Source organism: Sinocyclocheilus anshuiensis, unplaced genomic scaffold, assembly GCF_001515605.1.
Source record: "Sinocyclocheilus anshuiensis isolate Anshui unplaced genomic scaffold, SAMN03320099.WGS_v1.1 scaffold371, whole genome shotgun sequence".
Taxonomy (NCBI): Eukaryota; Metazoa; Chordata; class Actinopteri; order Cypriniformes; family Cyprinidae; genus Sinocyclocheilus; species Sinocyclocheilus anshuiensis.
Window position 1 is genome coordinate 338,753 of NW_015549597.1, and position 14,014 is coordinate 352,766.

Sequence of the window (14,014 nt, forward strand, 5' to 3'; positions counted from 1 at the left end):
TGGTGTTCGGCCAATCACAATGCACTGGGTCAGCTGGCCAATCAGAGCAGACTGCGCTTGTCAAAGGAAGGGGCTTTGTTGAAAACGACGTGTTTGAGAGAGGCGGGGCATAGAGGACCTACAATAATGTACAGTATTTGAAAAATAATGTGTTTTTTGAACATTAAAGCATGACAACATATTCTGTTACACCAAATACACAAAATAATGATCTTTAAAATAGCATCATATGACCCCTTTAGCATTCACCTCGCGCATGCGCTGTTGTACTCTCCGCGAGCCCTCCATATGACAAAAATGACAATGCGGACGGTGCGCGGACGTGGACGGCCGAAGTATACTTTGGCATTGATGCACACCTAAAATTCGAATGCAACATTTGTGCATTCGAATGTGGATTTTTATTTTAAATTCGACAAATATTCGAAATTCAAATTTTTTTTGACAGCCCTACAGCAAACAAACAAAAGGCATGCTTCAGAACTGTTTTGAGAATGTGCTTAAGTTTTGAGCCATGTATTATTACTCTAAATTGAGCTACTACTACTATTACTATCTTGTACCTTGCAATAATCATTTGCTCAAACTCACTTTTATGAGATGAAAAAAAAAAAAAAAAAAAGGAAATCGGCCGAGCATATCGGCCAAAAAAATCGGCATTATATATCGGCCATCGGCTTCCCCGATGTCTAAATATCGGCATCGGCCAGTGAAAAACCCATATCGGTCGACCTCTACTAGAAATAGGCTAAATGAAATTTATGTGAATACATTTTCTAATTCATGTAAAGATTCTAAATTCAACTTTTACTTTAAACTATTATGGCACTAAATTTGAATATTGAAAACACTTCTGTTTAGCATGTTTGGATGCACTAATTTCACTAATTTCCTAAAATTAAATACTAAACTGTTGCCATATGCAAACAAGTAAGGAATTAAAAAGAAAGGGGCAATTACACCTGTCACTGATTAAGTGATTACAGCAGCTGAAAGAGCAAGAGGTTCAGATTAATTAATCACAACAGGCCTCATTATAGACAGGCAGTGTGAGCACTGTACCTCGCCTCAGGGTTGAGATGATCCTTGCTGAGCAGCATACCCAGCAAATTAAGGAGCGTGCTGAAATGCCTTTTGGTTGCCGTGGTAACTGTGCTGATGACAGCACCGTCAAAAAGGGATGGAGACGAAGAGCTCAGGCTGCTTGAGATAAAGTGATCATGTCTTGGGAGGAATAAAGAGAGACAGGCAGCAGTCTATCAGTTATCACGCCTGGAGTGAGAGAGGCTCAAATCAAGTGAATGACAAAGCGTTTTTTGACAGTTTTATGTACACTGCAAGAAATACAATGATAAAACCATATAGCACTGCATAATTCATGAAACCACACTGCCACTTGTTAAACACTTCAGTGTTATTCTGCATTTCTCACACTATTCGTCCAATACATTTGTGATTTTAATTTAATTCATTTTTAATTCAGACAAATTTACTAATTAATCAGACAGTAAAACAGTAATATTGTGAAATAGTACTATATTTTTAGAAACATTATTTTTCTATTTCGATCTTATATATTTTTCTAAAATAATGTCATTTAAAATGTTCACATATTCCTTCAAAAATTATTCTAATATGATTTGGTGCTCAAGAAACATTTCTTATTATCACTGTCAAATTTTTCTACTTGTGTGTATATATATATATATATATATATATATATATTGACAAACATTCAAAAAAATAAGATATCAGGAAGGGGGCCAACACTTTTCCACACCACTGTATATATACACATTTTTGGAAACAGTGATACTTTTTTTAGGATTCTTTGATGAACAGAAACTTCAAAAGTACAGAATTTTTTTTTAAATATAATATAATTTTACAGTTTAATCAACAGTGTATATACATATAATATTATATAATAATATAATATATTATATTATAATAATATAACAGGCCTGGAAAACACTATGACTGTGGAAACCCTGAACATTTTTCAAGAAGCATCATCCAGGTAAGTAAAGTTAATGTTGCATTGTTACCTGGTGCAGTGAGAATAGAGAGTGTAGAGCACTGCATACTGGACAGCAGGGTGATGAACTGCCAAATCAGAGTGAACTACAACCAGATTCTGACTGAGCAGGGCAAACACAGTAGGGGACAAAGCCCACATCTGTAACACAGAAAAAATAAGCGTTATTACTCTCTACTCATTCACACATTTTCTTGTATGACTGCAAAAAATGCTTTCACAGAGCCAAGTATGAATTCATGCTGACCCCGATGAGGGAGTTCTTGGTGTTGCCAATGGTGGTGAGAGCACTGAGGTCGAAGATAAGGATAAACTCTGCTCTCTCTGGGCTGAACTGCAGCTGGCTAAAGGCAGGATGTTGTATGTTAGGACAGGCAGCAGGCAAACCCAGAGGGCTGAGCAAACTGTTCAGCGCACAGCCCATCTCGCCCAAGACCAGTTTATAAGCTGCCTCCAGGATAGGGATGTTCTTTAGGCTCAGCACAGCATGATACACTCCATGTGCAGCTGCCATTACCTGTGACACAAACAAAAAAGTGTTAGATCATAGCTGTGTGTGTTGAATTTCTAACAATTGAGGTTACTGATCGTACCTCTCTTTCTCTGTGGAAACGCAGCTCCAAGAGTTGGGAATTTGGGGCCAGCAACTTCTCCACAAAAGCAGCCGGGATGTTGGTGTTTATCTGGTCAACAATCTGCAAACACGCATAAAAAAATAAAAATAAAAATAAAAAAGACTAGACGTGTGAAAAAGTATTTCAAAGACAAAAATAATAGTGACAAGGCCAAAGTGTGAACTACATTTATTTACACAAATCCCACAAACTGTACTCCAGTATGTCGGTTATTGGATTAATCAAGTCAAGTCCTACCAGTGTAAGCAGGGTGAGGACGGACATGCTGTATTCTGGTCCGCAGCACTGGCAGCTGTCCAGCTGGTCTAGGCCATAAGAGATTACAGCATCAATCAGCTGGTTGCCCAAGTCCATGCTCACCAGCAGGACACACACACACTCATTTCCTGCTGTCAGCACTGCCTCCGAGAAGAACACCTGCTTGGCTGTGGTGACACAAGCTAAAACACGGTTCAAAACCTGTGAGCAAGAAAATGCAAACAATTTACGTCAGATCAGTAAAGGATTGTGTGTGTGTGTGTGTGTGTGTGTTCTCAAGTGTTTGTTGATCTATAAATGACAGCAGTTTATCTTAGAGGATCTATTTGTATTGCAGAAACACATATTTAAAGCAGAGGCCATGCGTGTTGGATACTAACATCAGTGACATATGCTTCTGTGATCGGAGGCCCTCTGATAGGGTTGAATCGTTCTCCGATGCTGTGCACAACTGTGCTAAAAACTCTCAACAGGGCTGCCAGTTTTGGCAGGGATACTGCGAGAGGGGGAATGTCCTCGTCTCCTGATTCCCCAGATACAACATGACTCAAATCCTATGAAGTAAAGAGCATTAGAACCTCAGAATCTCATAATAAATGGACTATCAGAAAGCAAATTAAAACAATTCATGTTACCTCAGCATACGCCTCCATGTCTTCCAAAAACTGACCCAATAATGTAGTTGAAAAGGCCAAATCTGCGACCCAAAACTGCTCCAGACTCTGTAACCAGCCTAGAAAGATATATTGAGACAGGTTAGACAGGTTATTTCCCAAAAAAGAGAAATTAAACTAAATATAAAACAAATCGTACCAGACACTTGTTGAGTAAGAGACTGTTTCTGTGTGTGGTCTATATGCCAACCTACTAAGATATCCACTGTGTCCTGAAAAACAAAAGCAGCAGTTAATTTACAAGTTCTTTCCTTTCAGATTTCCAGATTTTAAATTTAAGACTGCTTGCACTGCTTACTCTGAAGTTGGTGCTGAATACGTGTGGATAACACCGGGCCAACAGTAAAATACATTTTACACTTTGGCACAACAGCTCTGGCGTGTCCAAGTTCTCCAAGATAGACTGAAGGCTGCTCATCACCAACTGAAAGACAAAACGGTAAAACGTTTCAACCTAGGGCTGGGCGATATAGCTAAAAAATGTATCAACGATATAATGTTTCATATCGTTCGGTATCGATAATTATTGACAACTTTTGTAAAACAAAGAGCAATAGAAAAAAAAATGTTTAAATTTAACCACTGCATTTTTAAATTAACCCAATTTATTGAGACAAACAAAATATTTTTTGTTTTAACAGTCAAACACACAATAAAAATTAAACATATCTAATTTCTAATGTTTTATATGCAGATTAAATGGGTCTTAAGGAAACTTTTGACTTGTTTCCCGAGGCCACAGGAGGGCGCAATGAGCAAAATAATGCAGCGCATTAAACCGTCAATTCAAATAACTGTCTATAAAAACGTGCATAACGTCTAAATTTACTTATATAAAACAAATATAATTTTGTAAACTGCATAAACAATGAACAAAACAGCATCATGTGTTTATGCATTGATTAGCCTAATACAAAGAGCCAAATCACCGATCACACAGATTGCATTTAAAAACAAATGAGACGCAGTGAAATGAAATAAACCTTCACAAACTCGCATCGCGTTTTCTAAACGTTAAAACGGTTTTAACTTTGCACGACTTTCTTTGCATCTCTTGCATGAGACGCGAGTGCAGCAGTCATATTTGTCCATCGTGGGCTAGACTAACAAAACATTAGAATACAACAACGAGACAACAAATTTCGAACAATTTTAATATCGTTATTGAAGGTGTACCGTCGATAAATATCAATACCGTTTTATTGCCCAGGCCTATTTCAACCACAGAAAAAGATTATACAGAAGGGTAATCCAAGATTTAGCAATGGAGCCGAATAAATACCTGCATTACAGATGAAAAAGCCTTCTTCTCCCCTGCCGTTTCAAGTGCCTTGTGCACTGCCACCAGGTACAGAAGCTTCACCTCATCCTTTGTGGACACACTGAACTTGAGGAACATCCACTTGAAGATCCGCTCGGCTTCATAACTGAGGGCGGCACAGAGCAATCCCAGGCAGCACGCGGCCTCCTGCCTGAGCTCCTGCAGGAGCTTACTACTGTAAGGCCAAACAGAAACGTCTGATCAGGTACTGCATGGATTTATTATGCAATAATGACCAGTTGACCGTACACTACCCTGCTTATTATAAGCCTACTTTACACACACACACACACACACACACACACACATATATATATATATATATATATACATATATATAAATATAAATAGATAGATATTAAATATCAATTTGAGTTGAAATTAGGCCAGATTTTCACTGCACAATTATCATGGCCAAAATAATCCAGGATAACAATGGCCCTGACCCAAATGGCACACTTCATGTGAACTTGTGGTCTTGTAAACTTACAATGGCCCCCTCATGCGCATCCATTAAGGTTTCAGAACTGTGCTTGTGAGTGCTCACTTTGCAGCCGCTATGCGCCCTGGCCCAAACTGAGCTGAGCTTCAAAGTAAACTTCTACCTGATAATTATTACGTAGCATTATGTCACAAAGTGTGGACCTGGAGGAAGACTGCAAAGGCTTAGGGAGCCATTTGGGACAAGGCCTATGTATTATTGCAATATCTATCGAAATTAAGGAAAAGCCATATTCAATTTCATATTTAACTTTGCTTATTGTGTTTTCTCTTTTTTTGGCCAATGAATCACATTCAAAATACAAGTGTAGGGAGATATTGTAATCATAACTGTACAAAAGCATACAAAAAGAACTTACACAATTGGCATATCCTGTGGAGTGGGGTGTCTAACACCCAGTCTTAAAATTAAAAAAATTCCCATACTAGCGGGCAAATTTTTTTCAGGTATGGCAAAATGTAATAATGGCTGGTTAAATTGTTTATGACTAGGACTCAGTAAGGTGTTCATAACACTTCATGAACAATGAAGTGCTAAATATACCCTCAGTGGAGTGAATTCTGATAACCCCCCCATTGTGTTAAAAATAGGCTGTGCAGTCATACCTCTCGTTCAAAATGTCATTCAGGGTGCTCAAAATGGAATCCAACTGTTTCACTAGGACCTGTAATGTATGAATGCAAACAATACAGATTAAAAACAGTTTAATTCTATAGACACATAAAAAACGATTTGAGCATGTCAGACCGTACCACTTTATTTTCAGAGTGCACAATGAACTCCCTCATTTTTTTCATAGTGGCCAGTCTGCGTTCCCGGTCATCTTCCCGTGACGCTCGCCGCAGAAGATTGGCCAGACGAGACTCCTCAGAGTGAGCCAACGGTCGGTCTGGGACATAAAAGAGAAAGTGATGCTAGTAAATAAATGAATTCAACAGCTCCACTTAAGCTCCAAGGTAATTCATTCCAAACAAACAATGTATGAGCACTGAAAGGTGAATGTACCCTGTGATTTCCTCATGTCCTTTGTAGCTAAAGCACGGTTTCCATGCTGAAAAGTGTTTTTATCAGTAGTCACATCATTGATTCTCAACTCTTGCCCCAGCGACTTCCAACCATAAGTATTTTCAGAGAAGCCTCCATCAGCGTCATATCCACCTAGAAAGAAAGAATACTGTCAGTTCCCTTCTCTAAAGGAGTAACATTTGTAATCTGAAATTCCTGAAAAAACCACCACAAGAAACACTAAAGCATAAATTACATGTTAGAATATTGTGTCACTAAGGTAGGTTCTATTTTTATAAGCAGGGCGAAAAGAAACGTATATGGTATAATCTAGGTGTAACTATTGTTTGTTATTTAATTTTTCTCTATTAAAAATAAAGCAAATAACAAACAATAGAACAAACATATTATATTCATAAAAAATAAATAAATGGGGATTTATTCGCACAAGGAACCTCTGGGACCTTCCCCCCCAAAAAAAACCCCTTTCTGACATTACTTTCTCTTTCTATTTCTATAAACAGAAACCTTAACCAGGGTGACACACAGAAGAGGAAACAAATAATCAACAAACCCTCAGCAGAATGACACATGGTATTGATGTTGAAAAACACTGGCGGATATAATCCAGCTGATTAAAGCCAGGCTAAACAAAGGGCCAGATGAAGCACACACCTCCTTCTTCGAGTACATCTGCGGCAGTGAAGGCATCATTGTGCAGTGGTGGGGTGCCAGGCTGGTCAGAGGGCAGAATGTCGAAAAGAACTTCTGAACCACGGTATCTAGAGACACTGCTCTTCACACCGTCCTGCCTGGGTGACAGACTGTCGCCTCTGAAAAACATTCGATATACCATCAGTGGCTACAGCAACTTAACTGTCCATGTTCACGTTGATGTCAGCATGCTAAAGCTTGACCAGAGGTGACCACTTATTGTGTAAATTGGACAAAAAGGGGTTGGTATCTACTCTTTGATGACACCCTATGTATAAAACACCAACCACCACAATTTGTTTACAAACACTTTCAAAAGTCAGTATCAGTAAGATTTTTAAATGTTTTTGAAAGAAGTCTCTTCTGCTTAGCAAGGCTACATTTTTTTTGATCAAAAATACAGTAAAAACTATAAGACGGTGAAAAATTATTACAATTTAAAATGTTTTTTTTTTTTTTTATATATTTTGAAATGTAATTTTTTTTTTACTGTGATGGCAAAGCTGAATTTTAGCATCATTACTCCAGTCGTCAGTGTCGCACGATTCTTCAGAAATCATCTAATATGCTGATTTGAAAAAGGAAAAAAACTAAACAAGTGTGACATTAAGGCTTCAACTGCCACTTTTGATCAATTTAATGCATTTTGCGAAATATTTTATTTTTTTAAATATCTTACTGACCTCAAACTTTCGAATACCCATTCATGTGCAAAAGGAACATCTACACGAGAACACACATTGATCCTGAACAAACATGATAGTTGCCAGTTAAATGAACAATAAATCAACAGGTATCTACCAAATTATGTTACCAAAAACTCACATTGTCATTTATTTGCCACCATGTCATGCCAAATCCATAAGCCATTCTTCTATGGAACAGCAAACAATAAATTGGATCAGTCCACTTTGCAAATACATCATTCATACGAATGAAGTGAGTCGATATGCAGATATCAATAAATCATTGATACCAACTTTTTTTTTTTTTTTGGCCAATTTGGAACCTGACGTCAATTCTCATTCACTTTCATTATGTTGGAAAAAATGGGGCTAGGATATTCTTCAAAAACATTGGAACAATGTACATTTTGTGCTCCAATGACGAAAGAAAGCCATACAGGTTTGGAACATGTGAACTGACTGAATGACATGACTTAAACTTCCTTTTTTGAGTGAACTATAACTTTAATAATCCTAATTAAACTACATTTTGAATTCGAACAGTTCACAGAAATATAAAGTTGATCATTTACATCACCTGCCAAACATTAAATTAATAGAACTTTTCTAACATGGCAGAAAGTATTAGTACTCAAAATGTGAACCATTAAATCAACAAAGACACAAAATCATATAAGCACAATTCATGAATCTTCCCTGGCTATCCATAAAAATTGCATCTGCATCCGGGACTTGTGGACAAGAGTCGTCATTTGACAACAGTCCAGCTGAGAATTCATTTTCCACATGGTTTCAAATAATGCAACATCTCAAAACTGTGAATGGTCATCCTACATAAATACATCAAGTAACGTTAGTTGTTTCAAAGTTACTGAATGGACATTGACTCTTTGATTATGAGACTAGACTGAACTCAAACAATTAACCAGTTATCACTCTCGAAGTTCAATGTACTCGCTGCCTATGCTTTCCAGAGAAACACTGGCACACTCGCCTGGCTTTGACATTCAGTCCAAGCTCCACCTGGCTTGTCCGATTTAAACTATTAAAACGTCCAAATTAAAACGGTTTAAAGTTACAAATAAAATAATAAGGTTTGAAATTGGCTATCCGCTTCACAGTCAGTGGCACAACGAAAATAATTCAGCTGGTTAGCAAAGTGAACATGAGCGTCGAGATTTATTTGAGCTTCACAGGAGGAGTTCAAAAAGCATTAAATCAGTAGGAGACTAATATTATCCAGTATGTCTGCAATATACATTACACAACGTAAATCGACTTACTAACTTAATCACAAATGTTGAAAAACTAACCCTATGCAGCTTGTGGCTAAACGTGTCAGACCACACGCGTTTCCCCTCACAAACCACACATGAACGCCACGACACATCCGGGTGTTTGTCAAAACACACAAATTCCCGCTGTTACACTCACATTTGTACTCGGTCTACAAACCAAAGCTAGCGAACAAACGCAAACATGATAAATATCGCCAGTGTTCGCCGATTGTTTGTGAGTTAGCTTTTGCTAACATCTGCTAACCAACCTGAAAAATGAACATGAGCGCTTGACACTTGTCGGTTTAACTATTCCCAAAGACTAGAGTTCAACCTCATTATCGTGCGACGTGATGTGAGATGAATGCTTAGAAAAGTCTCCTCACGTGGAGATAGGACGCTGCTGTGTTTCATAAAGAGGCGCAGGAGAGCAAGGCCTCGCTGAAGCCTCGGTCTGTTGTGCGAGCGCTCGGCCGTGTGGTGCGCTACTGACCTGGGCTGCCAGTCATTCCAGTTTCGCTGCAGTTTGTGGGCGCTGCTCAGCCGAGACCCGAGGGCTTTGCGGCTCATTACCTTCGCGAAGACAGCATGGCCCGTCTAACACGGGAGGAGTCCGCAAACAAACCCTACTTTCACCGTTCAGTTTACGTCTATGCACAGGTTTGAAATGCACTGTGTGTTTGAAACTGAGAGGCAACGGCCTGACCCTCCCATCTATTTCTCTACACTTTCCTTCACCGCAGTTCACACGGCGGCTGCCCCATCTGTCGGTGGCTAGAAATAACTGCAGCTCTATTGTTATTAGCGCAAATGCCGAGGCAAATACATTTCCTGCACCATTTAAGCTGGTTTGCCAACCGCCATTAAATTTAAAAGAAGAAGAATAAATACATTTCCTATGGTGCCTAACGCACAATGGCAGAAACATGGACTTACTCGAAATAACTCCAAGGTTGTTCGTTCACTTGAAGCTTGGCACGTGAAGTGGGAAGTGTAGGTTAAGCAGGAAAAAGTAATAATTGGAATGTGGGATTTCACCTAAACTTCACTTGAGCACAAAATAGAAACATCTGTTGAGGTAGCCCGATTCACTGCGTGGTTGCCTAGTGACAACAGGATGTGTATGAAATGGAGAAAAACGAAGAAGAGCTTCAAACACAGAGAAAAGAAAACAATGAAGCCAGCATTTCAGTGCTGTTTAACTGAAAAACATATCGTTAAAGTTTCCCATTCACCATTAGATTCAGGGAGGCATATTATGTTTGGTTTTATATTTGGTACATCGTTATTGGTAGGTATGCTCACAACACAATTTCTACAATTCGTCTCTGGACTGCAAAAAACAAAAAACGAAACATTCTTAAATCAAGACACATGTACACGAGAATACAATTTATATTAAGTCTTGTTTTCTGATTGATCAAAATCAAGCGATTTTAGGCTTACAACAACAACAAAAATATATGGGGTAAGCAAAATAAACTTGTTTCCTACTTGAATTAAGTTTATTTAGTTTTTATTGTTTTGAGCATAAACTCATTTATTTATTTATTTCAGAAATCATTTATTTCTCATGTCAGTGCATTTTGGTTTAAGAATGTGTAGATATTTATTAACTATTATTAACTATCTTTAACTACAATAACTTTAACTAACTAATAATATATGAACTATATTAATAATTATCTTTATTAACTATACTTTGTGGTTGATGCTTGCTTGATTTTTAAGATTTAAAATGGTTATGCACCTCCCCCAGTATGCCAGTTTATAACGCAGAGCAATTACTAGAGGAGACTGCTGTACAGTTTAGGCGTACAACATTTGGACGGTCAGTCTTTTCAGTCAGAGCCATTAACTATTGGAATACTCTACCAACTAATTAAGGAGTAGTAAAACATTTTTTAACATTTAAATATAAATTAAAGAAATGGTTAAAAGCTAACTGTATTTGTAATCATGTGTAATTTATTTTTTATTTTTTATGATACTGCCATTATTATCTTGAATAGTGTTATTGTATGTCATTGTAAATGCTATTGTATAGTCAGAGCCATTAACTATTGGAATACTCTACCAACTAATTGAGTAGTAAAACATGTTTTAACATTTAAATATAAATTAAAGAAATGGTTAAAAGCTAACTGTATTTGTAATCATGTGTAATTTATTTTTTATTTTTTATGATACTGCCATTATTATCTTGAATAGTGTTATTGTATGTCATTGTAAATGCTATTGTATGTTTATGTGTGATAACTTACTGTGTTTCAGATTTTTAAGTTGCCTTTTTAAAGTCTGGCAAGGGGCAACATATGAAAATTAGCCATTGGGGCTAACTCTGGCTTATTTACAGTATGTTACTGTTGATTAATGAGCACTGTCACTATTAAATAAAAATAAATAAAATAAACAAACTGAAAAAGACCACCCCCATTGCAGTTTGCAGTATGAATGCCTGGTGTACATATTTTGCAGATTCTGTGAACTTTTATTGTTTACAGTGGGTGTGTGACCATGTCAACATTAACTGACTTTAATCTTATGCAAAAAGCATTTAATTTTCTTTCTGAAGCCAACATCAAAGTTTGTCTTGCGATAATTATTACATAATATTAACACATTAATAAGAAGCAAATATGTTTGATATAGAGTTTGAGGCTATTGTTTGAGGAGAAACTGTGTTATTTGCGTATCCATTCACCACACCCACATTTCATAATTATACCACAAGATGGTAGCAAGGAGCTAAAGCAGAATTCATCAGCCCAATATTTTTTTCTCCTATATCTCTGTCTGTCATGTCTTGCAGTAATATCAAGTAACACTCAAGCCATTGCACTTTTTCCAGCAAGTAGAAAGAGATGGTCCACTGAAAATGGCCCATTCACTTTCACAGAGCCTTGCTGTGATATTTTTCCTCAATGCATGGAATTGAAGTTGCTAAGCAACAATGCACAATAAACACTGTAGCAGTACATAGAGATGACAGCTGGTAACTTAAGGAGATTACATGGCTCACAGTGTGTTATTGCACCCTTTGAGTTAACTAAGACTGTTAATTAAGACTATATAACTATACTACAAACCATTATTGGCCAGATTTTTGTGCTTTGTTGAGAAAAAAAAAACCCTAAGTGCTGCAGAAAGCATAATTTCATGGAAATTGCTCAATGGAAGTCAGCAAAAAGCGCTCATAATTAACAATATGTGCAGCTGTTCGACTGTTCTGCTACAGGAAGTGCTGAATGTCACAGCTGTTGCTTATCTAATGTGCACCACCATCTACACCTGAGGGATTACAAGCAATGTAGGACAATGTAAGTAAAGGTAACCAAAGACATTTTTCTGGAATGAATCACCCCTTTTCAATGTAAAATGTACAACGTACAAGAACATATTTTTGGGAATTCTACCAATAAAACAGGGGTGCTATGTTTCATCTCATGTCTGCACATCAGCTGGCTTTGAACTGACTCAAAATCAATACCAGACTCAAAAAATATATTTTTAGCGAGCTCACACGTCTCAGTTCATCTTCCTCAAACAGGGTACGCCCAATGATGCACTGGAAATGTCTGAACTACTTTCTCATTGTTGGCTTGGGGCGAAAACTCAGTGATCCAGGGAATGAATTTAGGAATCTGGCTCTATAAAGATGGTTTTGAAGAACCCTAATGCCAACCATGTGGCCACGTACACACTGTAAAGTTTCAGGAGTGACAATCGCATTTAAAGGGGTCATATGATGCAATTTCAATTTTTCCTTTCTCTTTGGAGTGTTACAAGCTGTTCGTGCATAGATAAGATCCCTAAAGTTGCAAAGACTAAAGTCTCAAACCCAAAGAGATATTCTTTATAAAAGCTAAGAGTCAACCACGCCTACCTAAAACACCTCGTTCAAAACACGCCCCCACATATCTACATCACTATGTGGGAAGATTTGCATAACACCGCCCAAATGTTCACGCAAAGAAAGAAGGCATAACTTTTATTCTCGCTGTAGTATTGTTGTTGCCGCTGCCGCCATGTCATGGAGGCGCTGTGTGTTTCGTTGTGAAAGCCTTCCAAAAGAGGACGATATCCGCTTCGTCATGCCTGGAGCTGATCCATGCTGGTCGCTGAGGAGATACATCAACTTCACGCTGTGGATCGCCGGATCGGCTTTCACCGTGGACGAAGCGGAGTCTAGCCCGGGGTCTTCACATGTGGCCGCCGCTCACTCTAGCCTGCCTGCCTCCGCTCACTCTAGCCCACTGGCCGCCACTCACGGTACACGGCATCACAGTATGGTAAGGGGCGTAACATTTCTGTCACACACTTGAGGTATTCATCCTATCACAACGCACTGGATAGCTGGCCAATCAGCGTACACCTCGCTTTTCAGACCGATGAGCTTTGTAAAAATCGACGTGTTTCAGAAAGTTAAAAAAGTTATTTAAAGCCATTCCTTCCTGTATTGTACTGCATGTTAGATATTATTTGTCTACACCTGGCAGGATGCAGCAACAGGACATACAAAACGACTCAATTAGAGACCATATTTAGCAGCAATCCCATTTGAAAATCTTAAATGGAGTCCTTCTTCAGTATAAGAATGAGTCATATTGCCACGCTCCTGCCCTTAGCTGTTATAGGCGGCAGCCCTCACAAAGATAAGAGGAATTCTGGGCCTTTAATAGCATGGGCTCTGTAGGCCGTGAGATAAAGCAGACACGCTATCAAATGCAAGACGGTGTCAGGGGAGACTAATGGAACTAAACAAGTAGTGTGAAGTGGGTGTTCAATAACTCTGTAGACAAGCTGGACATGTTCCAACAAATCATTACAAGATGAAATGTTTCCATAGATTTGAAGTTAAACCATTTAACTGTTAGTTATTTTCTTGCTTTATTATGTTGGCA

The 14,014-nt window shown here is 38.1% G+C and overlaps 1 protein-coding gene across 1 annotated transcript in view; it reads right to left on the reverse strand.

Moving 5' to 3' along the window:
- smg1 (SMG1 nonsense mediated mRNA decay associated PI3K related kinase) overlaps nt 1-9,847 on the reverse strand; it is a 43,048-nt gene extending 33,201 nt beyond the window's left edge. Inside the window, exons 1-15 of the mRNA XM_016446947.1 lie at nt 9,604-9,847; nt 7,109-7,266; nt 6,434-6,586; nt 6,181-6,317; nt 6,034-6,092; nt 4,888-5,101; nt 3,904-4,029; nt 3,745-3,817; nt 3,567-3,664; nt 3,312-3,485; nt 2,911-3,132; nt 2,632-2,733; nt 2,286-2,555; nt 2,049-2,179; nt 1,063-1,224 (exon numbers count right to left, since the gene is read on the reverse strand). Of these exons, the coding sequence (XP_016302433.1) occupies nt 1,063-1,224; nt 2,049-2,179; nt 2,286-2,555; nt 2,632-2,733; nt 2,911-3,132; nt 3,312-3,485; nt 3,567-3,664; nt 3,745-3,817; nt 3,904-4,029; nt 4,888-5,101; nt 6,034-6,092; nt 6,181-6,317; nt 6,434-6,586; nt 7,109-7,266; nt 9,604-9,680 (2,156 nt within the window). The 5' untranslated portion in view covers nt 9,681-9,847. The remainder of the gene's footprint in view (nt 1-1,062; nt 1,225-2,048; nt 2,180-2,285; nt 2,556-2,631; nt 2,734-2,910; nt 3,133-3,311; nt 3,486-3,566; nt 3,665-3,744; nt 3,818-3,903; nt 4,030-4,887; nt 5,102-6,033; nt 6,093-6,180; nt 6,318-6,433; nt 6,587-7,108; nt 7,267-9,603) is intronic.
- Nucleotides 9,848-14,014: the final 4,167 nt, after the last annotated feature.